Source organism: Myodes glareolus, chromosome 10 (genome assembly GCF_982192425.1).
Source record: "Myodes glareolus chromosome 10, mMyoGla1.1, whole genome shotgun sequence".
In the NCBI taxonomy this organism is placed as follows: Eukaryota; Metazoa; Chordata; class Mammalia; order Rodentia; family Cricetidae; genus Myodes; species Myodes glareolus.
Genome location: NC_142035.1, coordinates 23,016,328 through 23,043,499, shown reverse-complemented (window position 1 = coordinate 23,043,499; position 27,172 = coordinate 23,016,328). Strand labels below are relative to the sequence as shown.

At 44.1% G+C, this 27,172-nt stretch overlaps 1 protein-coding gene across 2 annotated transcripts in view; it reads right to left on the bottom strand.

The window, feature by feature from the left end:
* Positions 1-13,486: 13,486 nt before the first annotated feature.
* Positions 13,487-27,172, bottom strand: part of Nfs1 (NFS1 cysteine desulfurase) — a 33,227-nt gene continuing 19,541 nt past the window's right edge. For both annotated transcript variants that reach the window (XM_048431595.3, XM_085697162.2), the window contains exons 5-13: positions 25,205-25,357; positions 23,073-23,166; positions 21,921-22,055; positions 18,583-18,740; positions 17,672-17,777; positions 17,161-17,242; positions 16,421-16,504; positions 15,624-15,713; positions 13,487-14,376 (exon numbers count right to left, since the gene is read on the bottom strand). In XM_048431595.3, coding sequence (XP_048287552.1) covers positions 14,313-14,376; positions 15,624-15,713; positions 16,421-16,504; positions 17,161-17,242; positions 17,672-17,777; positions 18,583-18,740; positions 21,921-22,055; positions 23,073-23,166; positions 25,205-25,357 — 966 coding nt within the window. In that variant the 3' untranslated portion in view covers positions 13,487-14,312. The remainder of the gene's footprint in view (positions 14,377-15,623; positions 15,714-16,420; positions 16,505-17,160; positions 17,243-17,671; positions 17,778-18,582; positions 18,741-21,920; positions 22,056-23,072; positions 23,167-25,204; positions 25,358-27,172) is intronic.

Sequence of the window (27,172 nt, the reverse complement as noted above, 5' to 3'; positions counted from 1 at the left end):
AAGAGCTGGTTCCAGGACAACCAGGACTGTCTCAAAAACCCTGTCTCAAAAAAAAAAAAAAAAAAAAAAAACGATTTTCTTTTTTAGGGCTGGGGATCTAGCAGACGGTAGCATGCATCACTAGCATGCACGAAGCACGAAGCTCTAGGTTTGCCACAGGCACCAAATAACTAGATGTAGTGGTGCTCACCTGTGACTCCATCACGTAGGAAGGAAGTGAGGCAGGAGAACTTAGAGTCTAAGCAAGAACTGGTGAGAGACTCCTGCTGCAAAGGCTGATAATGAGCAGAGTTTAATCTCTAGGAACCGTGTGGAGGGAGAACCAATTCCTTCTAGCTGTCCTCTGGCTGACGCACATGTACTGTGGCAGAAAGGTGCACACACAAGTGCACACACACAAAACAAGTGAAAACTTAACACTTTTCTTTCTCATGCCTGTCATCCATTGCACAGGAAGTATGAGGCCATCATGGGCTGCATGAGACCGTGCTTCAAAATAAACAAAACTGAATGAAATTTCAGTTCAGGAATATTTGTTTAATTTATCCATAAAATATATCTTTTTAAAAATAATTTAATTTTTTTATTTTTATATGCATTGATTGGTGTTTTTACCTGAATGTACGCCTGTGAGAAGATGTCAGATCCTTGGAACTGGTGTTACAAACAGTTGTGAGCTGCCATGTGGGGGCTGAGAACAGAACCTGGGTACTCTGGAAGAGCAGCCAATGTTCTTAACCACTGAGCCATCTCTCCAACTCCCATAAAATATATCTTAATATTATCTGGTTACAGGAAAAAAAAAACTATTCTCAGATTACTATGGACCTAGTCCTCATCAATCCTCATCACTGACCTCCCTTCTCCCTAACTGTACCCTGTATTTTTTTTCCCGGTTTTTGGGGGTGGGGTATTGAATTCTTTTGACACAGGATCTCCTGATGAAAGACTCCCGTGGGCGTCTTCCCTCGGGAGAGACCCCATGCCCAAAGATCAGTTGAAAACACGCAGCCGGATGCAAACAGCAGGAGGTTTATTGGATGGATACGCAGGTACCTGGGGCTACAAGTCTCTGGAAGACTTGCGCGCCCGCAAGTTGGGGATGAGGGGTTCTTATAGGAGAGCAAAAGCGCGGGTACAGAAGCAAAAAAGCTTTCATTTCATTGGTCAATTTAAATAAGGCTAAGCTGAGTGGCACATTCCTGACCTTTTACCTAAATACCAAGGAGGGGGTTGTCCAGACCCACCTGGATACCAAGGAGGGGATTGTGCTACCTGTTTTTCTTATCTCTTCCTGCCTTCCTAGCTTGGCTGGTGACTAGATGTCTGATTGCACAGCCCCTGACTCTTGAGAGGCCCGCTCTGTACGTGACTCAGGCCTCGCAATCCTCTCTTCCTTGTTTCTATGGCTAGTCCATAAATTCCTACCTTGCAGCCAGATAAGGTTGCCCGGCTCTAACTTTAAGTATCTTTGTTCAGCATTCCGGAGGTTCTGAATTAAGCCTGTTATTTGTTCAGCACTCTGGAGGCCCTGACTCCGGAGGCCTTTAATGAAGCTTGCTATCTGAAAACCTTTGCAGAGCGTTATAACTGTAGTTAAAATGAGTTGGGGTCCTTCACTGCAGTTCAGGCTGACCTGGAATTATACAGTCCAAGATGTCCTTGGATTTCTGATCCCTTTCCTCAAACTCCCAAGTGTTAGGGTTAAGGCCTATATCGACACACCCAACTTTATACTTTGTATCTTTTCTTTAAAAACTGGGGACAGGAGGCAGGAGAGGTGGCTCAGATGGCACTGCCTGATCTTCCAAAGGTTCAGAGTTCAATTCCCTGAAATCTCATGCCAGCTCACAACCATCTGTAATGAGATTTGGTGCCCTCTTCTGGCCTGGAGGCGTGCATGTAGGCAGAACCCTGTATACATAATAAAAAAATAAATCTTTTAAAAAAATGAAAATAACTGGGTTTCATGTCCTAAATTCTGCTACAGAGCCATATTCACAGCCCTGTATCCTACACATTAATGAAAATCTCTCTATCTTGGATCTAGCCTTCACTCAGAAAGAGAAGCATCAATTTACTAACAAAATCAGAGCCTAAATGGGGTTGGTATAGGCACACCACCCTTTAATCCTAGTACTTAGGAGGCAGAGGCCTGCCCAGTCTACATAGTGAGTTTCAGAATAGCCAGAGCTTCACAGAGAAACTCAAAATACAAAACAAACAAATAAACAAACAAAAATCAGAGTCCAAATTCTCACAACCCCATCAACTGTTAGGCAAAATGTGCCTATACTGGCAAACTGAAATAACAGCTGCATTATAAAACCTATAAACCTGCACATTCCATATACATGTGTATGTGTGTCTTTATACCAAACACACTACTTAGGGAGGCAGAGGCAGAGACTTGGTCTACATAGCAAGTTCCAGGTCAGCCAGACCTGCATCAAAAATAAAGAAAATGAAACAAAACCTAGCCTTTAAATGTATGTGTATACACACACACACACACACACATACACACATACATGTATGTATGTATTGCAATGAAGCACAAGTAATAAAAACTCAGAGAAAGAAATTGGGGTTCAACCTGAAGATTCGAAAAGCAAAGTAGTCAGCCGCTGGCTCTTACCTCCACCTCAGTCCAAAATGGCGATCCTGCCTCCAGGAATCTCAGAATGAGATTGTGTATTGAGAGCTGTTTCCTCCTGTTTTATAATCCTCTCTAGAGTTGCGATAAAAGGCCTGCACCACCGCGATTAAAGGCATGCAACGTCCAGTTTCCATGGCAACAAGTGTGACTACTGAGATTACAGATGTGTTTTACCATTACCTAATCTATAAGGCTGACCAGTGGGATTATTTTACTCTCAGATCCTAAGGCAGGCTTTATTTATTGAAATGCCACTACATTTCCCCTTTTTGTTTAAAATTATACAGATAATAAAAACATCAACAATGTCTAGTCCATTTGCATTTGACAAATTCAGAGAAAATATTTCATATCTATCCTATCTTGGTAAGTCCAAAGTGTTGTACCTAATTTATTTTCTGTCATAACTTGCTTTCTTCATCTGGTAAATTATAACTATCTAATCTTCAACTCCCTCAGAGGTTTGGACATTAGAGTCCAACTCTGTAAAGCAGGATATTTTGTGTCCTGCTTGTCTAACTAGGACAGCATACTGTTATGGGGTTTGTTTGTTTTTCGAGACAGGGTTTCTCTGTAGCTTTGGAGCCTGTCCTGTCCTGGAACTAGCTCTTGTAGACCAGGTTGGCCTTGAACTCACAGGGTTACGCCCGTCTCTTCTTCCCAAGTGCTGGGATTAAAAAGCCAGTGCCGCCACCACCACTCAGCAGGACTACATACTATTAGCAGTTGAGGCTGGGGTATTTTCTTGCCCTGTGGTTTCCTATTGTTACAAAGAAAGTAAACTCCATGCAGATTTTCTTCAATGCCCATTATCTTCTCTGAAGTAGATTGGTGCTGCCAGGAGCAGAAAGGTCTTATGAAGAATCTAGCCAGGCGGTGGTGGCACACATTTAATCCTAGCACTCGGGAGGCAGAGGCAGATGGATCTCTGTGAGTTTGAAGCCAGCCTGGTCTACAAGAGCTAGTTCCAGGACAGGCTCTCCAAAGCTACAGAGAAATCCTGTCTTGAAAAACAAAGAAAAAAATAAAAAAGAAGAACAACAACAAGGGGCTGGAGAGATGGCTCAGAGGTTAAGAGCACTGGCTGCTCTTCCTGAGGTCCTGAGTTCAATTCCCAGCAACCATATGGTGGCTCACAACCACCTGTAATGAGATCTGGTGGCCTCCTCTGGCCTGCAGCATACATGCAGCCAAAACATGTATAAGTAATAATTTTTTAAAAATAAAGAAGAGCCTAGGTTATTAAAAGATCTTAAACGCCATATTCTATAGATCTCTGAATTGTTTGAAAATGACCTGTCTATCTAAAATATCTTTGTTTGACCTTGAAAACATATCTAGTGTGACTACAAGTTCCATTATATCAGGTGATTAACTACTAACCTAGAGTATATATTGCTATAGATGCTAAGGGAATAGGGATTCAGCCCAGCACTTCAGGCATGCTTACTTAGGTAGTCACTTTACAACTAAGATATCCCACCACACACACACGTGTGTGTGTGTGTGTGTGTGTGTGTGTGTGTGTGCATGTGCTCATGTGTGTAGGCCAGAGGTTAGTATTAGGTATCTTAGTCCTTTTTTTACCTTATTTTTAAAGCCAAATCTCTCATTTCACTCAAGGAGCTTACCAGTTTGGCTCTTTTGGCTGCTCTGTAAGCTGAAGGGACCCTATTATTTCCTCCTCCGCAGCGCTGGGGTGAAAGGCTTAAGCCACCACACTGGCTTTTTGACTTGGGTTCTGGGAACTAAACTCATCAAGCTTGTGGGAAAAGCCCAAGAAAGAGGACTGTTGCACCTTGGAGGCCATCCTTGTCTACAGAGCAAGATCTCCTCTTAAAAACCAGAGGAGAGCTGGGCGGTGGTGGCGCACGCCTTTAATCCCAGCAGTTGGGAGGCAGGAGGATCTCTGTGAGTTTAAGACCAGCCTCGTCTAGTTCTAGGACAGGCTCCAAAGTTACAGAGAAACCCTGACTCAAAAGAAAAAAAAAAAAAAAAAAACAAACCGGGGCTGGAGAAATGACTCAGAGGTTAAGAGCATTGCCTGCTCTTCCTGCTCTTCCAAAGGTCCTGAGTTCAATTCCCGGCAACCACATGGTGGCTCACAACCATCTGTAATGACGTCTGGTGCCCTCTTCTGGCCTTCAGGCATACACGCGGAAAGAATATTGTATACACAATAAATAAATAAATATTTTAAAAAAAAAACCAACCAGAGGAGAGTTGTGGGGGACGGTTCTGCTGGTCAAGGGCTTGTCTGCAAGCATGAAGATGGAGTCGAATCCTATGCAAGTAAATTCTGAAGCAACCACTCTCCGAAAGACATAAAGTAGGACCAGACATAGTGGTTGAAGGGACACTGGTTCACACGAGCACGTGGCTCTGGCTGGCCTTGCCCTTCTCCCCAGTTCCCTGTCTCACTACAAACTGTTAGATTGCTTTTCCAGAAACTAGCCCCCAAGGTTCATTCCAACCCCTCCCCGCGAGGCTGACTACCAAGGTCCAGCTAACAAAGTATTAAAATCCAGCAATCAAAATCCCCCTTTGGCACACCTAATTAACATGCCCAATTAAAATTAAGTACCTCATCCTAACATGGGATTTCCTCTTGTACCTTTATAAACTGCCATTTTTCTATGGGCCATATCTGTCTCCTCTCTTTCCAGAGGCCTTTGTCCTCTAGGACAAATACCTCTGGCCCCTTTCCCTGGTTCCCTTCCTCTTCTCTGTCTTCCTTCATCTCCTTTCCCTGCCTTCTGTCCCGGTGGGGTAAATAAATCTTCTTTGGTCTGAGAACTTGGTCTTGAGGAACCTGAGCCCCCTGATACTTTTCCTTTCAGTGGTGCACACCTTTAATCACAGGATAGATAGATAGATAGATAGATAGATACATACATACATACATACATACATCCTGAACCAGGGCCAGTGAGATGGTTTAGCAGGTAAAAATCACTAGCTGTAAAGCCTTGATCTAAGTTCAATCACAAAAACCCATAGGAACTGACTCTACAAAACTGTCCTAACCTCCACAAGTAAACCTTAGCTAAACACACACACGCGCGCGCACACACACACACACACACACACTCATGTGCACACATATAGGTTTATATAAAATTTAAAAAAGTTTGTTCTGGTGTTTGAAACAGAGACTCACTGTGTAGCCCTGGCTGGCCTGAAATTCAATTTGTAAACCAGGCTGAGTTTGAACCCACTGACATCTGCCTGTCTTTGCTTCCCAATAGCTGGTATTAAAGCCTTGCACAACCACACCCAGCTGTTTCTGTTGCTGTGGTTTTGAAACAAGGTATGGTAGAAGCCAGCCATGATAAGCTAAATAGAAACAGACCACCCAAAGGAAGTTCTTTACTTCCAACCATTATCACCTGCCAGAGTAAAAAAGTAGTTTAACCCGGTTGCAGGAAGAACCACAAGCTGAGATTACCTGAGCACTACCCAAGAACAGACCATCCAAAGGAAATGCCTAGCATTCCAACCACTGTAGATAGGATCACCCTCCAGCACACCTGCACCAGGACGCCCCTAGACAAATGTTAGCCAATCAGGGGTCCTGAACCTTAGAAATCCCTCACCTCAGAGGGCTGGAGAGATGACTCAGCAGTTAAGAGCAGTGGCTGTTCTTCCAGAGGTCCTGAGTTCAATTCCCAGTAACCATATGGTGGCTCACAACCATCTGTAATGAGATCTGGCGCCCTCTTCTGGCCTGCAGGCAGACATATAGGCAGAACACGGTATACATAATAAATAAATATTTTTTAAAAAAAGAGAAAAGAAATTCCTCACCTCCACCTTTATTTTACTACCACAAAAACCCAACTCTAACAGAGCTCGGGGCTCTCCATTATTCCAATATGTTGGACATGCAGAGAGACTGAGTTTGCAAACTTGTATAAAATAAAGGCTCTTTGCTTTTGCATACGGGACAAGGTTTGCAAAACCTTGTTGGTTTGGGGGGGACTTTGTGGATCTGGGCATAACAGGTATCTGAATGTCTTAGTGTGAGAGCTAAAGTTACATTTTAAGTTTTAATTATTATGCCTAAGAGATCTATGAAACAAAATGCTTCTGATCTGTAAGGCCCTTGCCCAAGAACAGATAATGCCTGAGATGCTGGAGGCTGTTATTTATGGGAGAGAACAACCCACACGTTTTTCATATCTCTAAACAAGTTTGCTTGACCCATCTGCACCAATGTGCTCGATCACATGTGGGCGGGGTTTCACAGGATGGAGGTGCATTAGGATGTCTGCTTGCGGGGGGGGGGGGGGGGGGGGGGGGGGGGGGGGGGGAGGCATGGCCCTGATGGGAAATGCAATGAATTATGGGTTTTCCTCCTTAAGCCACTACAAACTGTGATTCCAGGCCACTTCCCAGGAACCTGGGTGTGGACCTGGTCAGAGTCCATCCATCTGATCAGTATTTAATTATAACTTGCTTCCAATTTGGCTTCAAACTGTGGTGGTAGTCTTATTCTTGACTGGTGGGATTAACATTAGCAGGCTCAGCCTGGGGCGAGAGCCTCAGGGAGGTCACACAGAACTTGCTGGTCTTCAGTGCACACTGGAATTCCTAACAGGTTTTTGTTTTGTTTTAACATAATTTTTTTATTGATTCTTTCGGAATTTCACATCATTAACCCCAATTCCACTCATTTCTCAGTCTCCCTATATCTGCCCTTCACCCCTGCAGCATCCACCCAAAAGAAAATTTTTTTTTAAATATTTTTTATGGTTTATTTAACTTTATTTTATGTGCATTGGTGTGAAGGTGTCAGACCCCCTGCAACTGGATCTTCAGACAGTTGTGAGCTGCCATGTGGGTGCTGGGAATTGAACCCAGGTCCTCTGGAAGAGCAGTCAGTACTCTTAACCACTGAGCCATCTCTCCAGCCCCCCAAAAGAAAATTTTAAAAAAATCAAGCCAAACCAAATCAAACCAAACCAAACCAAACAAACAAACAAAAAATCCTCTTTGCCAGAATATGTGATGTGGTGCACGCCTTTAATCCCAGCACTTGGGAGGCAAAGGCAGGTGGATCTCTGTGAGTTCAAGACCAGCCTGGTCTACCAGAGCTAGTTCCAGGTCAGCTAGGACTGTTACAGAGAGAAACCCTGTCTCCATTAAACAAAACAAAACAAACAAGCAAACAAAACCTCTTGGCTCCTCCTCCTTTCCCAACTCTCTCACAGCTCTCCATTCATCTTAGTGATACTGAGAGCCTTGGCGTACCACTCAGTACACTCCTGTCCAATCAGTTTTATTTGGCAAATGTTCTCTGCAATGAGTCATTGGTCTGAGGGGAAGCCTCTGGTTCCTGGTACGCACTCACCATGGGACCTTTACCAAGGCTCTTGTGTAAGACTTTAAGACAATTCTGAAGCCATTTCTGAACCCTCTCAGCCTTCGTGCCTTAGTGCTTCCCCTCCTCCTCTGGGAACCAAGGACCTAACAGCTACACGCGCACGTACTCAGTTCCTGAACAATTACCCATACACGTGTTGGGCCCTAAAGCCCCACCAAGGAGGAGGGCGCCCCAAGAAACACTCTCAGCACGGTTGATGCAATAGCAAGAGGAATTTTTATTCTGCCACGGCAGAGGTCCCTCAGCCTCGAGAGGAGAAGGACCCCTGCTTTGTCTATTACAGGTTCTTTTAAAGGAAAAAAATCACAGAATCAGGGAGGGGGTGGTACAGAATCAAAGGGAAAGTCCAGAAATCATTTGTCAACCATTTTGACTAGTTCATTTAACAGTTAGCTAACTCTAATTGATCAATAATATGGCGGTTACAAGCAGGAACACTTGCAGATCGTCTCACCCCAGTTCCAGGGCCTGGGTCTATAGAAGAAAGACTACAAAGGGGATGGAAAGTACTCAAAGCCCCAGTGCACACATGGTTGGTTACCTGGGTCCTGGTTCCCAGGAAGGGGGGTGCAGTAGTGCTAAGGCACCTGGTTCCCAGGAAGGGGGGTGTAGTAGTGCTAAGGCGCCCCAAAGTCTTTCACACGTATGTTTTGACTCAGTCCCCTGGGAAACGGGGTCAAAATGACCTCTTACCTCATCTGATCTGACAATAGCTCTCCAGCCCATTATTGGTATTAGTCCTTTTCGAATAAGCCAATCATAATGGTCAAGGAACAACCCCTCTTGTTTCTATGGGGCCTTCTTTAAAAATAGACTGTACCAGCTATTCGAGGTCTCTTGGCTTCCCGAATGCTGAGGGACCCTGTCATGACAGAATTAATAAAATCCTCATGCTTTTGCATCGGCTGTGGTATATGAGGAGGTCTCTGGGGGCGACTCCTTCTCGGTTTGGACACTAGAGTCCAACACGTGAATATCCTGCTGTTGCCAAAGTCATGAAGATCCTTCCAGTATCATTCCCAGGACCAGTCCCTTCACGAGCTCCAGTGGGTTATACATGGGGTAGATGTTAGGGTGGGCCAAGCCAGGCGCTGGATGTGGGCCTGGGTGGCAGCTGAGTTGGTCAGTCCTGGTCCCTGGGGCCTACCCTCATCAAAAGTGAGGGACAGAGTAAGCTCACTCTATGCCTATGTAATCATGGCCAGCTTCCCATGCCCAAGGAGAAAGCTTGAGTGGTGGGACCAGCTTTCTTGCTGCAGTGTCCACCTAGGCGCAGGGCAAGCCTTCCTAAGCACAGCAAAGAGTGGGGCCAAACTGGGCAGTGGGGACGCACACCTTTAATCCCAGCAAAAACTTAAAAAAAAAAAAATCACCATGGACTTCTGATTTCATCAAGCATGGTTCCTATAGCCCCCTCGTGGTAACCTGGGCCACAGATATCAACACAGACTCCAGCCGTAGGGTAGTGGCGCTCGCCTTTAATTCTAGCGCTCAGGAGGCAGAGGCAGCAGATCTCTGTGAGTTTGAGGTCAGCCTGGCCTACAGAGTGGGTTTCAGGACAGCCAAGGCTGTTACACAGAAAAACATGTCTCAAAAACAAACAGACAAAACAAACAACAATAAAACCCCACAGACTCCAGTTACAGCAGGACCACGGACCCACACATGGCACTTGGTAGCAGTTCAGACACAATGGCTCCGGATGGCAGTGCAGACCACTCAAAACTTCACGACCCTCCCTGGTGACCCCACAGCCCTCAGACACCAGTAAGGCTGCAGGTTCAGTCCGTTATTATCCTATTGAACTCTAGTGTCCAAACCGAGGAGTCGCCCCCAGAGATCACCTCATATACCACAGCCGATGCAAAAGCATGAGGATTTTATTAATTCTGTCATGACAGGGTCCCTCAGCATTCGGGAAGCCAAGAGACCTCGAATAGCTGGTACAGTCTACTTTTAAAGGAGAAGGCCCCACAGAAACAAGAGGGGTTGTTCCTTGACCATTATGATTGGCTTATTCGAAAAGGGCTAATACCAATAATTGGTTGGAGAGCTATTGTCAGATCAGATGAGGTAAGAGGTCATTTTGACCCCGTTTCCCAGGGGACTGAGTCAAAACATACGTGTCTGGGTAATTGTTCAGGAACTGAGTACGTGCATGTGGAGCTGTTAGGTCCTTGGTTCCCAGGGAAGGAGGGGAAGCACTAAGGCATGGAGGCTGAGAGGGTTTGGAATCGTCAGAAATGGCTTCAGAACTGTCTTGAAGTCTTACAATCCTAGGGGGAGCATGAAGGCGTGCAGACAGAAGTGGTGCTGGAGCTGAGAGTGCTACATCTTGCAGGCAACAGGAAGTCAACTGACTGGGTGGTATCCTGAGCATAGGAAACTTCAAAGCCTACCCCCACAGTGATAACACTTCTCCAAAGAGGCCAATCCCACTCCAACAAAGCCACACCTCCTAATAATGGCACTTCCTATGAGACCATGGACCAATTACATTAAACTACCACAAACAGATTTTTTAAATTATTTATATTTTCGATGGCTGAGCAGTTAAGAACACTTGCTATGATGCCAGTTACACAGGATGCAATGCTTCAGGCTTCTGGGAGCACCTGCACTCACTTGCAGAGGCACAGAAAATGGTAACTGGGGGCTGGAGAGATAGCTCAGCGGTTAAGAGTACTGACTGTTCTTCCAGAGGTCCTGAGTTCAATTCCCAGCAACCACATGGTGGCTCACTACCATCTATAATGGGCACTTGGAGTGTAGGTACGCATGCAGGCAGAACACTGTACAAAATAAAGAAATGAATCTTTAAAAAAAAGAAAGAAAAGAAAATGGTAACTGAATGAAACCAAACAAATCTACCAGCAGCGTTCTAAAATTTAAATATATAGGGCTGGAGAGATGGCTCAGTGGTTAAGAGCATTGCCTGCTCATCAAAGGTTCTAAGTTCAATTCCCAGCAACCACATGGTGGCTCACAACCATCTGTAATGAGGTCTGGTGCCCTCTTCTGGCCTGCAGGCACACAAGCAGACAGAATACTGTATACATAATAAATAAATAAATTTATATATATACATATATATATTTATTTAAAAGCTTTTTAGTTTTTGTTTGTTTGTTTGTTTGTTTGTTTGTTTTGAGACAGTCTCTCTACAAAATCCTAGCTGACCAGGCTGGCCTTGAAATCACAAAGATTTGCCTCTGACTCCTAGCACTGGGATTAAAGGTGTGCACCACCACACCCAGATTGACTTATTAAGGATGAGCAGATTTGGGGAGAAGAGAAAAATAAACAGGAGGATGATGGCTATCTCTACTGAACAGAGACGGGTGCCTCAATCATTCACTTATGGCCAGAGATACCGTGAGGTATCTGTGGAGAGCTTCAGATGACTACAGCGATGATGATGTACGTGGGGTTGCTCTTAATGGTAGCACTTAAGGTGGTAAGCGCAAAATGGAGTCGGAATGCAAAAAAGAGAAGCAGTCATACACTTAGGAAGGTCATATAAGAAAACGTTGGGACTTCCCCCAAAGATAGTGGCTGGTTATCAGTCCCATGCACACACAGACAGGAGAGCATCTCTACCAATACAAATAGGTTTGTTGTTTAAGAGATCTTCTGAATATTCTCACACGAGACTTGCCAGGGGAGTGGACTCACTGCAGTGAAGTTTGTTTCTATCCAACTGTTACCAAGATATGTTTTTATTTATCATTCATTCATTCATTTATTTATGAGACAGACAGAGCCACTGCGTAACTCTGACTGTCCTAAAACTCACTATGTAGACCAGGATTGCCTTGGACTCACAGAGATCCACCTGCCTCTGCCTCTCTTGTGCTTGGATTAAAGGCATGCTTGAAATCCTGTTAAGAGACATTTTCAAAATTTTTGCTAGTGTCCACTATCCCAATAAAAAAATTACAATGTACTCATCCCCAGGATCCAGAGATGTGTTCCTCCCCACTCTGCAACAGTCGGTTAGAATTACCATCACACACATTTTTCCTTCCCACAGTATTCTATGTATTTCTACACCATGCAGGAGAACATTATACAGGCATGAGAGGGATGGGTGCAGTTTTCTAGCAATCTTGTTTATATCACAGTCTTTTTCTTGGGGTGCTCTCTGCTCATAGCTGTTAGATTATTTGCTTCCCTCCTTGATAACATTAGTGATTCTGATTTCAGTTTCTCATTATTTCGGTCTTGCTTTTTCCTCTTGTAACACTGGTGAAAGAGTCAGAAATATGACAGAATGGGGAATAAACATTACATTTACGGGGAAAAAAATCATGCAATCTAGTCTAACAGTTTTTAAAAGACTTTTTCCATGGAGATGGAGTTACAGATGGTTGTGAACTGTGGGCACTGGGACCTGAACCTGGGTCCTCTGCAAGAATAGCAAGTGCTCTTAACTGCTGAGTCACCTCACCAGCCCCTATATAAAACTATATATTAGATTTTCGAGACAGGGTTTCTCTATGTAGCCCTGGTTGCCCTGGAATTAGCTCTGTAGGTCAGGCTGGTTTCAAACTCACAATGCCTGCCTCTCTGCCTCCTGAGTGCTGGGATTAAAGGTGTGCGCTACCGCCACCACCTGGCCCCTATTCTAACATATATTCCTTTTTTTAGGGTTAATTAAAATCTGCTCCTGAGTTCAGACACAGATGATCTACCCTAGCTGCACAGCAATTTCTGCTCCTTTCTGAGGAGCTACTGCTCCCTCTTCATAGTATTCTGCTTCCATGTGACCCCGTGGTGGCTTGAGAAGGAAGGACCCCCCTAGACTCATGTTTGAACGCTTCACCAGGAGTGGCATTATTAGGAAGCGTGGCCTTGCTGGAGTAGGTCTCAGAAGCTCAACCCTCCCCTATATTGGGCACTCACTTCCTGCTTTTGGTTGATGCAGGACTCTCAGCTCCAGAACTCTCCAGCACCATGCCTGCCTGCCCATTGTCATGCTTCCTGTCATGACAAGAACGGACTGAACCACTGAAACTGTAAGCGAGCCACTCCAATGAAATGTTTTTTTTGTAATAGTTGCTATGGTCATGGTGGTTCTTCACAGTAACAGAAACCCTAGTACAGCCCCAGACAGCTTCCCTACAACACTTACTGTCGCAGCTCTCCCTACTGATCCTCAGAATAGCACAGTCACACCAGTTACAGCCTTTGTTCACTTCTGATTTCTACCCCTCCTCTACTGTGGAAGCTCATGGGGCAGTGTTCTTTCTGGTCCTATTAACCAATGTATTCCTGACACCAAGAGTAAAGTGTGTGTCCTGCAAATCCTTTAAGTTGTTAGAAGAAAAGATATGCAAGTGGATGAGTCATTCATGGGACGCAGGTGGGGGAGGTCTCCACATCTGTCAAGAGCAGTTCTTCTCCCTCAAGAGTCTCAAAAACTCACAGAATAAAGTGTGTGTGGGGAATGGACATTTATTTCTCCAATCTTCAAATTAACAAATTTTAAGGAAATAAACAAATGATTAGAATCAAATGGATATTTCTATTTCCATTAAATGGAAGAATGAATGGAAGAGGAGCTGGGAAGTGGTGGTGCACACCTTTAGTCCCCGCACTTGGGAGGCAGAGGCAGGCCGATCTCTCTGAGTTTGAGGACAGCCTGTCTACAAAATTCCAGGACAGCCAGGGCTATTACACAGAGAAACTTTGTCTCAAAAAACAAAAAAACAAAAAACAAAAAAAAAAAAAAGGAAAAAAGGAAAAAAGAAAGAAAAGAAAGGAAGGAAGGAAGATGAGAACACAAAGCAAACAAGCCTTTAATAAAACTTGTTTTGGTTGCAGTCAATGTAAAGAGATGTCTTTTAAAGCCACAAAAAAAGGTTAAAATAAAGTTTGTTTATGCTAATTGCTACTGGTGCCAGTCCAGCTGAGCAGAGAGTGACGATCCAGAGGATGACATAGAATCTAGAGCCTTCTGCAATTCTTCTACCTCCTCAACAGCAGGTATGCCTAGGGGGAGTGGCATGCCAGCGCCTCCAGGCTTTCAGCTAAGAATGCCCACTCACTAAAGAGTAGAGAAGAGCTCCTCTGGAGGAAGAGGTTGAGGCTAGGAAAGATACTTCCTGGAATTTCTCAGTTGAAAACGTTCTGTGGTAAAGTCAACAGGGCTACTCCATCTCTGGTTTGACCATGGACCACTCAGCATGTAACAAGGTTTCTGGTTGTACACGGGTCAGTGAGGCAGGAAGGGCCAGGTCAGCACAAAGTCACGGGACCACTCTTCTAATGCTGGGTCCACTTGATGCTTTTGAGATCAATGCCATCCTGCACCATCTCCCAGAGGGGACTGTCAAAGAGAAGAGGCATTAAGTGAGTGAGGACTCAGACAAGAAACAGCAGCCAACACAGGCGTTCAAGCCCTAAGCAACAATTTGCTTCCTCTGCCTTTGCCCTGGTGAACGCCAGTACAGGAGACGAACAAACCTTTTCCAGCCTCTCCCTAACTTAAAACACCATCTATGGCTTTAACCCAGAAAAACGTCTGGGCATTAGGCCTGAGCACCACTCTTATACAGGAAATGATACCGAGAAGACTGTGGATAATGTTGCTTATGATTATAAGGGATACCACTTTTATGTAAAATTTACACTTTATGGAAAAAAAATTTACAAAATTTTGGAAGACAAATGTGCTCTCATGGATAATGTTCTTAAAACCAGATTGACTTTGAGGGTGGTGGCGGTGAGAGCGACAATTTTGTTTGTTTGCTTTTGCCACTGAAGATTAAACCCACACTCAGCCATCTCCTCCCCTGAGTTATAGCCCTACACCCAACAATCGGACTCTGTAGCTTCCGTTCTCCAGTTAATTTTCTTCAGTGTTACTGAAGCCCATCCTTTGTTTCTCTTTCTGAGAAAAGGTTTCATTCACAATCTTCCTGCCACAGCCTGAGAGCTGTGATTTCAGACCTGTGCATGATTCCTGGTTTGGTTTTGTGCCTTCTTGGCAACTACCGTGCCTCCTAGCTTTGAGCCCCAGCCCTTCCCTTGTTATCTGTATGATTGGGATCAAATCCAGGGTCTTTATTGATGTTAGACAAGCAATCTGTGTGCTACATATAAAAACCCAGGATTTTGTTGTTGTTGTTGTTGTTTTGAGACAGGGTTTCTCTGTGTAACAGTCCTGGCTGTCCTGAACTAGCTCCTGTAGACCAGGCTGACTTTGAACTCACAGAGATCCACCTGCCTCCAGGATCAAAGGTGTGTGCCGTCACTGCATTTTGAAAACAATCCAGTCCTGGCGGTGGTGTTGCACATCCTTAATCCCAGCATTTAGGAGGCAGAGGGAGTCGGATGCCTGTGAGTTTGAGGCCAGCCTAGTCTACAGAATGAGTTCCTGGATAGCCAAGGCTATACAAAGAAACACTGTCTCAAAATACAACAAACAAAAAAACCTGAAAAACAAGAAGCCAGGGAGTTCTCCTTCCTTCCTCTGTAAAATCTACATGCTCTTTGAACCGGGGTTTCGGCAGCTTGCGTACAGAGAGGAGACAGTACAGTTCCTCTGCAGCATCTGTCTGCAGCAGCCCGTACCTCATTTCCCGGAGGCGTTTCACATGATGGATGCATTTCTCCACAGTGTAGTCCACCTCCTCTTCGGTAGTGAAGCGGCCAATGCCGAACCTAAGAGAACACAGGAGAGCTCTCTACCTGATCCCAGGGTTGGTTTGGTTTTCTTTTTTGGCCAACACTCACTGAGGACCTACTAAACAATGGATAAAGAAAGAGCTAGGGATGCCATTGGTTCAGTGGGTAGAGTGCTTGCCTAACACACATGAAGTCCAGGGTTCAATTCCTGACTGCTTATCAGGCATGGAGGTAACTTCTGTGACTCCAGCGCTTGGGAGGCAGAGACAGAACAATCAAGGTCATCCTCGGGCTGAAGAGTGGGTGGGAAACCAGCTGGGATCTGGGAAAGCTACTGGCTCATAGGAAGAGGAAAAAAGAGCACAGACCTACCTTCCAGGTAAAAGCTTCCTAGAGCACAGCTGGGGATCAGAATCAACTGAGAAGTTTCCTACACTTACTCCAGACCTGGTGGGCAAAGGATCTGAGCATGGGACTCAGACATCATCTTCACCAAGATTCAAGAAAAGGGCAGGGGCATAGCTCAGGAAGAAGAATGCTTGCCTATCATGTATGATTCCCCAGAATGCATAAACCAGGCATGGGGGGCACACACTTGTAATCTCAGCACTCTGTACCTGGAGATAGGAGGACAGAGTTCAAGGCCAGCTCAAGGCTAGCCTTTGTGTCAGACAAGATCTTATCTCACCAAACAAGTAACAATGGCACACACAGGTACACACACGGCAGCTGAATGCACTGACCTGATAGAAGAGTGTGCTAAATCCTCATCTGTGCCGATCGCTCTGAGGACGTAAGAGGGTTCCAGAGATGCAGAAGTGCAGGCACTAAGGATGGAGACATGAACCTTTAGCCCATAGGACAAAGCCAGGGTCACTCCCCCAGGGCCCTGGAATCACACCACAGGGACAGAGGAAACGTAGCCTGAAATGTCATGGGGCCTGATGATGCCCTGTACATCTTGGGATGTAAACTCAGCCCCTCTGGTACCCACAGCAGATAACTTTCTGGAGCAAGGACACTGTCAAGGGGTGAAAAAAACATGTCAGATCCATGTACTTGATCTGACAAAAGAGCCAGAGAAACTTCTGCATCTAGAGCAGAAGACACGATGTGTAACCCTGGGGGTTTACAAAATGTTTGTTTAACACTGTAAAGACACATACATCTTCAGGCGGGCATAATGCCTCACACCTTTAATCCCACCACTCAGGAAGCAGAGGCAGGAGTATCTATGTGAGGTTGAGGACAGCTTGGTCTATACAGAGAGTTTCAGGACAGCCAGGGATACATAGAGAGATCCTGTCTCAAGACAAAGATGATACATACATATTCTAGGTCTTAAAATCCTCCAAGAGAGACCAGATAGAATGGTGAACGTCAGTCTACGGCTGGTAGCTAAAAAGTGACCTTTACCACCGTCAGGAAGTTCAGTGACATGTAGGGTACTTAACAGGCCAGCTAACTACCTTGTCCAACTCACCTCCCTGAGGACAAAGCAACGTCCTTGAGTGCCATCAGCAGACTCTCCCCTTCCACATATGCAAAGGAGAGGTTGATACAGCCTGAAGAAGAGAGAACACGGTGATGGCCCTGAGTCTCAGCCTCTGCCAGAATGGAGTCTGCCAGCCGGAGACAGAGCTCAGGGGTAGATACGCCTAACATGAAAGAGGCAAGTACAGACAAGACAAAGCAAAACAAAACAGAGCAAACAAACAAAACAAACTTTTTTAGCTGAAAATATTTTTAAAAAACAAAACCAGAATTGTGGGGCTGACCACCAGGATGGCTCAGCAGGTGACACCTTTGTTACACAAGCTTGATGGTCTGAGTTCTATCTCTCGAACCCATGTAAGAGTGGAATGAGAGAACTGACCCCACAAAGTTGCCCTCTGACCTCCACAAGTGCACTGTGGCAGGCATTCCCCGTGCACACATAATAAATAAAAGTTAAAAAGGAAAACAGAATACAGATTGAAAGGGCATATCCATACCAGGGTAGTGTTGTTTGGGGTCCCCGTTCATCACCACATCTGGAAGGCTGCTCATTATCTTCTGCACCAGTCGCTCTGCTAACTTGGAGATTCTCTTGTGGTCGTACTAAGGAGCACGTAGGAGAGAACTAAATACAGTGTCCACCAGCCAGCTCAGCGACAAGGAATTCCAGAAGCCCTTCTCTACCCAGGACAGCTGTGCGCCACACAGGCCCTTCTAATGCTTGGTATATGTGGGGATGGCTGCATCTCCCGCACTGTCTGGTGTGCAAAAGGTGAGCAAGAGCTGAACACAAGGTTCCAACAACTCAGAGAAAGATGGACTGGCCAGGTGGTGGTGGCGCACACTTTTAATCCCAGCACTCGGGAGGCAAGACGATCTCTGAGTTTGAGGCCAACCTGGTCTACAAGTGCTAGTTCTAGGATAGGCTCCAAAGCTAAAGAGAAACCCTGTCTTGGAAAATAAAAAAGAAAGATGGACGTTAACTACAAGTGGGGCGGGGCATATATGGATTTTCAGTCACCTCCTTGAGAACAAGGAGGTGCGGGACCTTGACAAAGCAGGTTTTTATTTAACTGTGTGTGCATGTGCACAGATTTTCTTACAGGGATTGATCCCAAGGCCTTGCACACCCTAGGGAAGCACTCTACTGCTGACCCAGCACTTTACTTTCAGTTCTGATCTTGCTATGTAGTCCATGCTAATCTTGAACTGAAAATTCTCCTGCCTCAGGCTCCTAAACAGCTAGGATTACAAGAAAAAGATACCACACCCGGTTCAAAGACAGGATTACCTTAGACTTCCTCTTCCATGCAGAGATTGGCCTCAGCAATGCTGAGATGTTTCTAAATGGGAGATCCTGCCCAGGGGGATATTCTGAGGGGGAATTACTGCTCTCTCCAGTACCTACCTCCATCTCCTGTTGTGCCAACTCACAGGCAGCTCCCAGCCCCACCACCAAGGGTGTGGGCACTGTCCCAGACCGCATACCCCGCTCCTGTCCGCCGCCACTCTGTAGGGCCTCCACACGCACCCGGGGCCTACGCCGGATATAGATAGCACCAACTCCTTGAATAAAAAGTTGTTAGAAAAAAAGAGAGACACGAATGAAACAGAATATTACTTTCTAAAGAAATTAAAATATTATTTCAAATTTTACAGCTAACTTTACCTAAATAAAAAAATTAAAAGAGCTGAGCAGTGGTGGTGCACGCCTTTTATCTGAGTACTCAGGGGCAGAGGCCAGCCTACTACTCTACAGAGCAAGTTCCTGGACAGCCAGGGCTACACAAAGAAACCTTGTCTCAAAAATCAAAGAAACAAACAAAAAAGTAGAAGGAAAAAAAAGAAATGGAAAAAGCTACTATTTAGCAAAAGTATTTAACATAAATTATGTTACTACAGGAATAATGACCAAGATTATTTTAAGCAACTCCCTATCAAACAACAGAGGATTCTTTTTTTTCTAATTAGTTAAAAAATTTTATGTTAATTGGTGTTTTGCCTGCAGGTATGTCTGTGTGAGGGGGTCAGAAGCCCTGGAACTAGAGTTATAGACAGGTGTGAACTGCCATGTGGGTGCTGGGACTTAAACCAGGGTCCTTTGGACGAGCAGCCAGTGCTCTTAACCATTAAACCATCTCTCCGGCCCCAGGATTATTCTTATTTACCCCTTTAAATAATTTATTTATTTTTATTTCATGAGTCTTCATGTTCTCCCTGCATGTACGTCTGTGAAAGTGTTAGATTCTGCTGGAACTGGAGTTACAGACAGTTAGGAGCTGTCATGGGGGTGCTGGGAATTGAACCCAGATGCTCTGGAAGAGCAACCAGTGTTCTTAACTGCTGAGCCATCTCTCCAGCCCCAGGATTATTCTTTTTTATATTTTTATTTATTTATTTATTTATTTGTTTATTTATTTATTATGTGTACAATATTCTGCCTGTGTGTATGCCTGCAGGCCAGAAGAGGGCACCAGACCCCTTTACAGATGGTTTGAGCCACCATGTGGTTGCTGGGAATTGAACTCAGGACCTCTGGAAGAACAGACAATGCTCTTAACCTCTGAGCCATCTCTCCAGCCCCCCCAGGATTATTCTTAAGAGCACAAAACAGACCACACATATAATTAAAAATAAAAATAATCACACACGCACAAAACCCAAATATAAAAAACAAAGTTCAAGATGAAGAAGGAGAAGAAGGTGAGACAATGACCACCCGCTAGCGGCTAGAGAGATGGCTCAAAAGTTTGTTGCTCTTGCAGAGGATCCAGGTTCAGTTCCCAATACCCGCCATGGCAGCTCACACAGCTATAACTCCACTTCCAGGGGATTCAATGGCATTGCACTCACACTAATACACTTAGATGCATTCAAACAAAACACTCATACACATAAAAAGAAAATAAATTTTGTTTTGTTTTGTTTTTCAAGACAGGGTTTCTCTGTAGCTTCGGGAGCCTGTCCTGGAACAAGCTCTTGTAGACCAGGCTGGCCTCGAACTCACAGAGATTCGCCTGCCTCTGCCTCCCGAGGCTGGGATTAAAGGCTTGTGCCACCACCACCCAGCTAATAAATAAATCTTAAGACAAATAACTTAGGTAATAATTGTTGGGAGAATATAATTTATTCTATGTCAATACAATGAAACACCAAGCAGCTATAGGAAAGACTGACATTCTTTTTTTTTTTAAACTATTTTATGATGTTCTTTTTTTTTAAATATTTATTTATTATGTATACAATATTCTGTGTGTCTACAGGGTATAAGTGGGCACCAGACCTCTTACAGATGGTTGTGAGCCACCATGTGGTTGCTGGGAATTGAACTCAAGACCTTTGGAAGAGCAGGCAATGCTCTTAACCGCTGAGCCATCTCTCCAGCCCAAGACTGACATTCTTTTATGCTGACATTGTTAAAACTCTAAAATACACTGTTAGGAATCTGGTGAAATTAGGATTGGTGGCACGTGCCCACATTACCAGCACTGGGAAAGCAGAGCCAGCCTTAGGTAAAGGTACAAACCCCTGATGAAAGAGAAGGAAAGAAAGGAAGATCTTATCAACTCTGCACTATACTTTTCCTTTCCTTTCAGTTTGATTTTCAGAGTCTCAAGAATTCTAAGGTGACCAAGAACTCAATAGGTAATCAAGAATAAACTTTCTCACTGGGTGGTGGCGGCGCATGCCTTTAATCCCAGCATATCACTCCAGAGATAGAGGTAGGCTGATCTCTGTGAGTTCAAGGCCAACCGGGTCTACAGAATGAGTTCCAGGATGGCCAGGGCTACACAGAGAAACCCTGTCTTGAGAAACTGAAAAAAAAGAGGGGAAAAAAAAAAAGACGGGTCTAATTCTAAAGACCTGGTTAGTCTGGAATTCACTATGAAGACCAGACTGCACTTGAATACACAGAGATCTGCTTGTATCCAGGACATTGGAATAAGAGGAATGTATTACCATATCTAACATTTTATTTCATTTTAAGATGTTTTGTTAGGTGAGAAAGCAAGATCAGAACATACATAATTTGGGTAAAACGAAGTGGAGGGGCCAGGTGGTGGTAGTACATGCCTTTAATCCCAAAGAAAAAGAAAGAAAAAGAAAAAGGAGTGGAGGGAGGGATAGTATGGCTGTTCTTAAAAATCAACAGAACAACTGTGTAAAGGATGACACAGTAGACATGTCTACAGCCCCTCACTCAGGACACTGAGCAAGGAAGAAGGCAAACTCGGAGGCAGGTTGGACCAAATCACAAGACCCTGATGAGGGGTGAGTAGACTCACAAGAGATCCCCACTCAAGCCACATTCTGGAGCAGAAGTTGGTGTCTGCAAAAACAGCTCAGAAGACTGTGAGTTATAACCTGGTGGGAACCCTTAGTAGCCAGCATGGCAGGGCAGATAGTAATATCAGCCTATTTAATGGAAACGGTTCTGTTGTTTTTACTTATTCTACTTACAGATGTCTAGGGAAAACTGAATGAACAGAATCCCGTTTTCCTCAAGCAAATTATCATCTATATTCCTTTTAAGGACAGTGTGGAGGGATCAAGGAAGAATGCCAACTGTGCACACAGCATCTACAGAGAGGCAAGTGTTTGGGCTATTGTTCAATGATACTTGCACATTCCAGGCCATTCTGAATATACAACCTGTTTGGAAAGTAATCACAGTTTCTAATAATTGTGATGAGCATCTGTCAAAGGGGTTGCTGAGAAGTTCAAGGAAGAGGCAGGGGCTGGTACCTTTAGGACCATAGAGTTTGTGACCGCTGATGCTCATGAGATCAATTTTCATATCGTTGACATCAAGTGGGATCTTTCCAACAGCCTGGGCTGCATCAGTATGGAAATACACCTTTTTGGAACTGCAAATCTTCCCTGAGGAATGAGAGAGAATGACCCATAGCACAGTGAAAGTAAACAGGCAAAAGCCCTGCAAGGCACCATGAATGACCTAAGCGACTGTTAAGGCATTATGTAAGTCCTCTCTGTCTTTCCACCTCCCCCTTTCCTCTCTGTGCCTCACCTGATACCTTCCAACTCCCACTGTCTCTGCTATTACTCTATAGATCAAGGGCAAAACAACAAACCACAAACACACATGCTATGTTGATGCCCAAGATCCTTCATACCATCTCATTTACTATAAGGATACAATGTCACCTTTAAATCCTTAAAAGAAGGAAAGATTAATGGATATTTTTGCTAATTTGCATAGAGATTACAAGGTAAGGGGGCTGGAGAGATGACTCAGAGGTTAAGAGCATTGCCTGCTCTTCCAAAGGTCCTGAGTTCAATTCCCAGCAACCACATGGTGGCTCACAACCATCTGTAATGAGGTCTGGTGCCCTCTTCTGGCCTGCAGGCATACATGCCAGACAGAATATTGTATGTATAATAAATACATTAAAAAAAAAGAGAGAGATTACAAGGTAAACTCTAAATGGTGATAAAGAACACTCTAAAGAGAAAAAGGACAGATGGTCTTTTCTTATTGTTTTGTCATTAGGGGCAAAAATATGAAATAAAATTAAAAAACAGGCTGGACAGTGGTGGTGAACACCTTTAATCCCAGCATTTGGGAGGCAGGTGGATTTCTGTGAGTTCAAGGCCAGCCTGGTCTACAAAGCAAGTTCTAGGACAGGCTCCAAAGCTACAGAGAAACCCTGTCTTGAAAACAAAACAAAACAAAAACAAAACAAAATAAAACAAACATGAAGGGCACTCGACTACATTCTAAAAACTCAACTAGTAGCCATGCTACCTAGAATACAGTCAGCAAGGCTCATAAGCTCTTCCCTTGGTCCGCTTGGCTGTCATGTTCTAACTGTTTGTACTTGCCCCTTACATGGACCTTACAGGGATGGTAAGGGATAACCTATTTATTATACTCACCTATTTCTGCAATCGGTTGCTTTACACCAATCTCATTGTTCACAGTCATAACTGATACAAGGCTGGTATCTGGCTGAATGGCAGCCTCTAGTTCCTAAGAATGTAGGAGTAAGGAGTGTATATGATGCCAAGAGAACAACATGAATAAGAAAGCAGACAACCTTAAGTCTAGAAAAGGGGCCTTTCACTATAACCCTATCTGAACACTTAAATATTAAATAATAGGGGGTTTGGGGATGTAGCTCAGTGCTTGCCTAGCATGTGGGAGGCGCCGAGTTTAATCCCTAGTAATCCCAGTTTAAAAGAAAAAAGAACAACAAATGACAACACAAGGGACTGGAGACACGGCTCGGCAGTGAAGGGCACTTCTGCTCTAGAGGACTCCTGTCCAGTTCTGGGCACACCATGGAGGATCATAGTTCTCTGTAACTCCAGTTTCAGGGGATTAGATACTTTCTTCCAGCCTCCACAGGCATCAGGTACACAGATGGTACACAGATATGCATGCAGGCAAAACACCCATGCACAAAAAGTAGAAATTAGCTGGGTGGCGGAGGTGTATGCCTTTAATCCCAGCAATCGGGAAGCAGAGGCAGGCGGATCTCTGTGAGTTATGAGGCCAGCCTGATCTACAGAGGGAGTTTCAGGACAGGTTCCAAAGCTACAGAGAAACCATGTCTCAAAAAACAAAAACAATAACAACAAAAAATAGAAAATGGCTGGGCATGGTAGCACACGTCTATAATCCCAGATCTTAGAAGGTAGGGACAGGAAGAATGGAGATCAATGCCAGCCTCGGCAACATTGAAACCCTATCTCATGCTCTTTCAGAGGACTTGAGTTCAATTCCCAGCAATCACATGGTAGCTCACAGTCATCTATAATGAGATCTGATACCCTCTTCCAGCATATAGGCAGAACACTGTATACATAATAAACATATAAAATCTAAAAATTAATTAATTAATTAATTAAAAAATTATGGACTGAAGAGATGGCCCAGTGGTTAACAGCAATTGATGCAGCTGTAGAGGACACGAGTCCAAGGCTCAGCATCCACACAATGGCTCACCTGTAACACCTAGACACTCATAAAATAAATCTTAAAAGAGAAAGGTTAGTTGAGTAGGTATTATAGCCCATGACTATAATGCCAACTCTTAATAGGTTGAGGCAAGCGGATCAGGAGTTCAAAATCATCCATGGTTACATAGTCACCTGAAGCCAGCCTGAGATTTACAAGACACTGTCTCAAAGACAAAAAACAAAAAACTTAAAGCTTACATGAGATCTTAACTAGATCAAATAAACAAATCCTGATTTCAAGCTGCTACCGAGCTACAGAAGTAAGAGCAATGTGATCACTGCATGCATACAACATGGAAACAGGACAGAAACATATATTCAAGCCTGTTATTTGTAGACAGGGGCTCACTCTGGAGTCCAGTCACCTCAAACTCTGGTGATCCTCTTGTCTGAGCCTCCAGAGTGCTAAGTTTAAGGGCAAATTCCACTGTACCTAATCTATACTAATGTGTTTGCTTTTCCAGTTGTGGGGATCAAGCCTACAACCTGTGCATGCTATGCAAGAATTCTAGCTGGGTAGTGGTGGCATGTGTCTTTAAACCCAGCACTCTGGAGGCAGAGGCAGGCGGATCTTTGTGATTTTGAGGCCACCCTGGCCTACAGCACTAGTTCTAGGACAGCCAGAGAAACCTGCTTTGAAAAAAGTTAAAAAAAAAATTCTACCACTGAGTCACATCACCAATCACCATGCTTCCTTTATAGGTCGACACAAATCACCAGTGCTGGGAAAAATGAAGCCAGAGCTCATCTGTAGTGTGACTCCCTGACATCCTACACTCACGTCCAGAGCTCACCTGTGGTGTGACTCCCTGACATCCTATGCTCACATCCAGTAGCTCTCAGACAACAGAATCACCAAAAGAGCTGAGAGGCAAGTTTTTCAGAGAAGAGCAGTACACACCCGGAGAACATAATCTCCTTCTCTGCGGGTCTGTTCCATGCTCCACTCTCACCGTTAGTTCAACCTTGAGGCTCCACCCAATGCTGGAGACAGGCTTACAGGATTACTCCAGTTTTGTCCCTCATGCCTACCGTAGGACTCCTACCTTTAAGTCAATGATCCCACTCTTCTGCACTGGGAGGTATGTGATCCGAAAGCCCTCAGCTTCCAGTGAGCGGCAGGAATCCAGCACACATTTGTGTTCAGTCTGGGTGGTGACCACGTGCTTTTTCCGTGACCTGTAGAACCTGGCCACTCCCTAAAAATTGATGATAATCAAAAAAAAAAAAAAGGACAATATACAGAGGTAGCGATGGCATGAATCCTATTTTTTTTGTTGTTTTGAGTTTTGTTTGTTTTGTTGTTGTTATTGGTTTTTTTGAGACAGGGTTTCTCTGTAGCTTTGGAGCTTGTCCTGGAAAACTAGCCCTGTACCTAGATATAGGCCTTGGACATTCCCCAAAGCATGTACCTTACCCTCTGAGGAGTGGATGGGGGTGGGATGAGGGGGTAGGTAAAGGGAATGAGAGGAGGGGAGTGGGAACTGGAATTGGTATGTAAAATGAATAAAAGATACTTTGTTTTCTTTTTTTAAAAAATAATAATAATTTAAAAAAAAAGAAAAAAAACTCATTCCATAGACCACACTGGCCTCAAACTCACAGAGACTGCCTCTGACTCCCGAGTGCTGGGATTAAGACATGTGCTACCACTGCCTACCATGAATCCTATTTATAAAAGTCTTTCTGTGAGTGTCTGCTAAAAAGCATGCTAAAGATAGTCTATGTCACAGACCAAGTTCCTACTCATGTATGTAATATTTTTAACATTTTAAGAAATTATAAAGATAGGCTAAAAAAATTGAAATACCCAGAATTCAGAGTGTAATAAAATAATGAGAACATTTATTTTATCTAAAAGATAAACAAACAAACAAAAATCATAGGCCACATACTTATAGTCTCAGCACATAGGGGGCATTTGCAAAAGAACACATACATACTGGAACCACCTCAGTCTACATAATAAGTTCCAGGCCTCTTAGGGCTACATAGTAAGACCTTGTCTCCAGACAAACCAAGGAACTAACAAAAGGGAGGGAGGGAAGGAGAGAGGGAAGGAGGAAGTAAGAAAGAAAATAAACATAACGGAGTGCAATAGCCTGCAATCCTTGTACTATGGAGGCTGAGGAAGGAGGATCATTTGAACTCCTAAGTTTGAAACCAACCTGAACAACATAGTGAGAAATCACCTCAAAAATAGATAGGTAGATAGATAGATAGATAGATAGATAGATAAATATAAAAATTAAAAAATAAAAAGTGCTTGCTGTACATGCATAAGGACCTATGAGGCTGGAACGATGGCTCTTACGGAGAACCTAGATTCTGTACTCAGCATCCACTGGTAACTCACTACTGTCCTTGACAAGGCACCCAACACCCTCCTGTGGCTCAGAGGGCATGAGGCATGTTATGTGCTACACACAAGCACGCAGGTAAAATACACATAAACTAAAAAATACATAAGGGTTTTTTGAAGTTGAAATAAATGAGACTAAGGACCTGGGTTCTATCTTAGAGCCTAGTGTTCTTGTCATACCATTTCTGGGGAAGAAGAGACAGGAGATCCCCAGTGACCTACCAGCCAGGTGGGACAGCTCAGTTAGTGAGCTCCTATGCAATGAGAAACCCTGTCTCAATCCAGCTGGTGTTCATGAGGGTGACACCTGAGGATGCCCCATGGCCTGCCCATGTAGGGTGATGACTTTCAGTAGTAAATTGTTTTTTAAATCTTCACATCAGGTGTTGAAGCTATTTCGATGCCATTTGACTCAGTAGTTAAAGAGTCTTTTCCATGTTTCTTATGCATCTGTTTTGCAATACGAACACTGATAAGTTTGGATGTCTCTTCTGTTTTTATTTGAGAGATGTTCTTATTTAATAGTGTATGTTTGAGGGTTCAATCCCTAAAATCATTCAGGAATTTTTGTTTGTTTGTTTTGTTGTTGTTGTTTTTCAAGACAGAGTTTCTCTGTGTAGTTTTGGAGCCTATCCTGGAACTCTGTAGACCA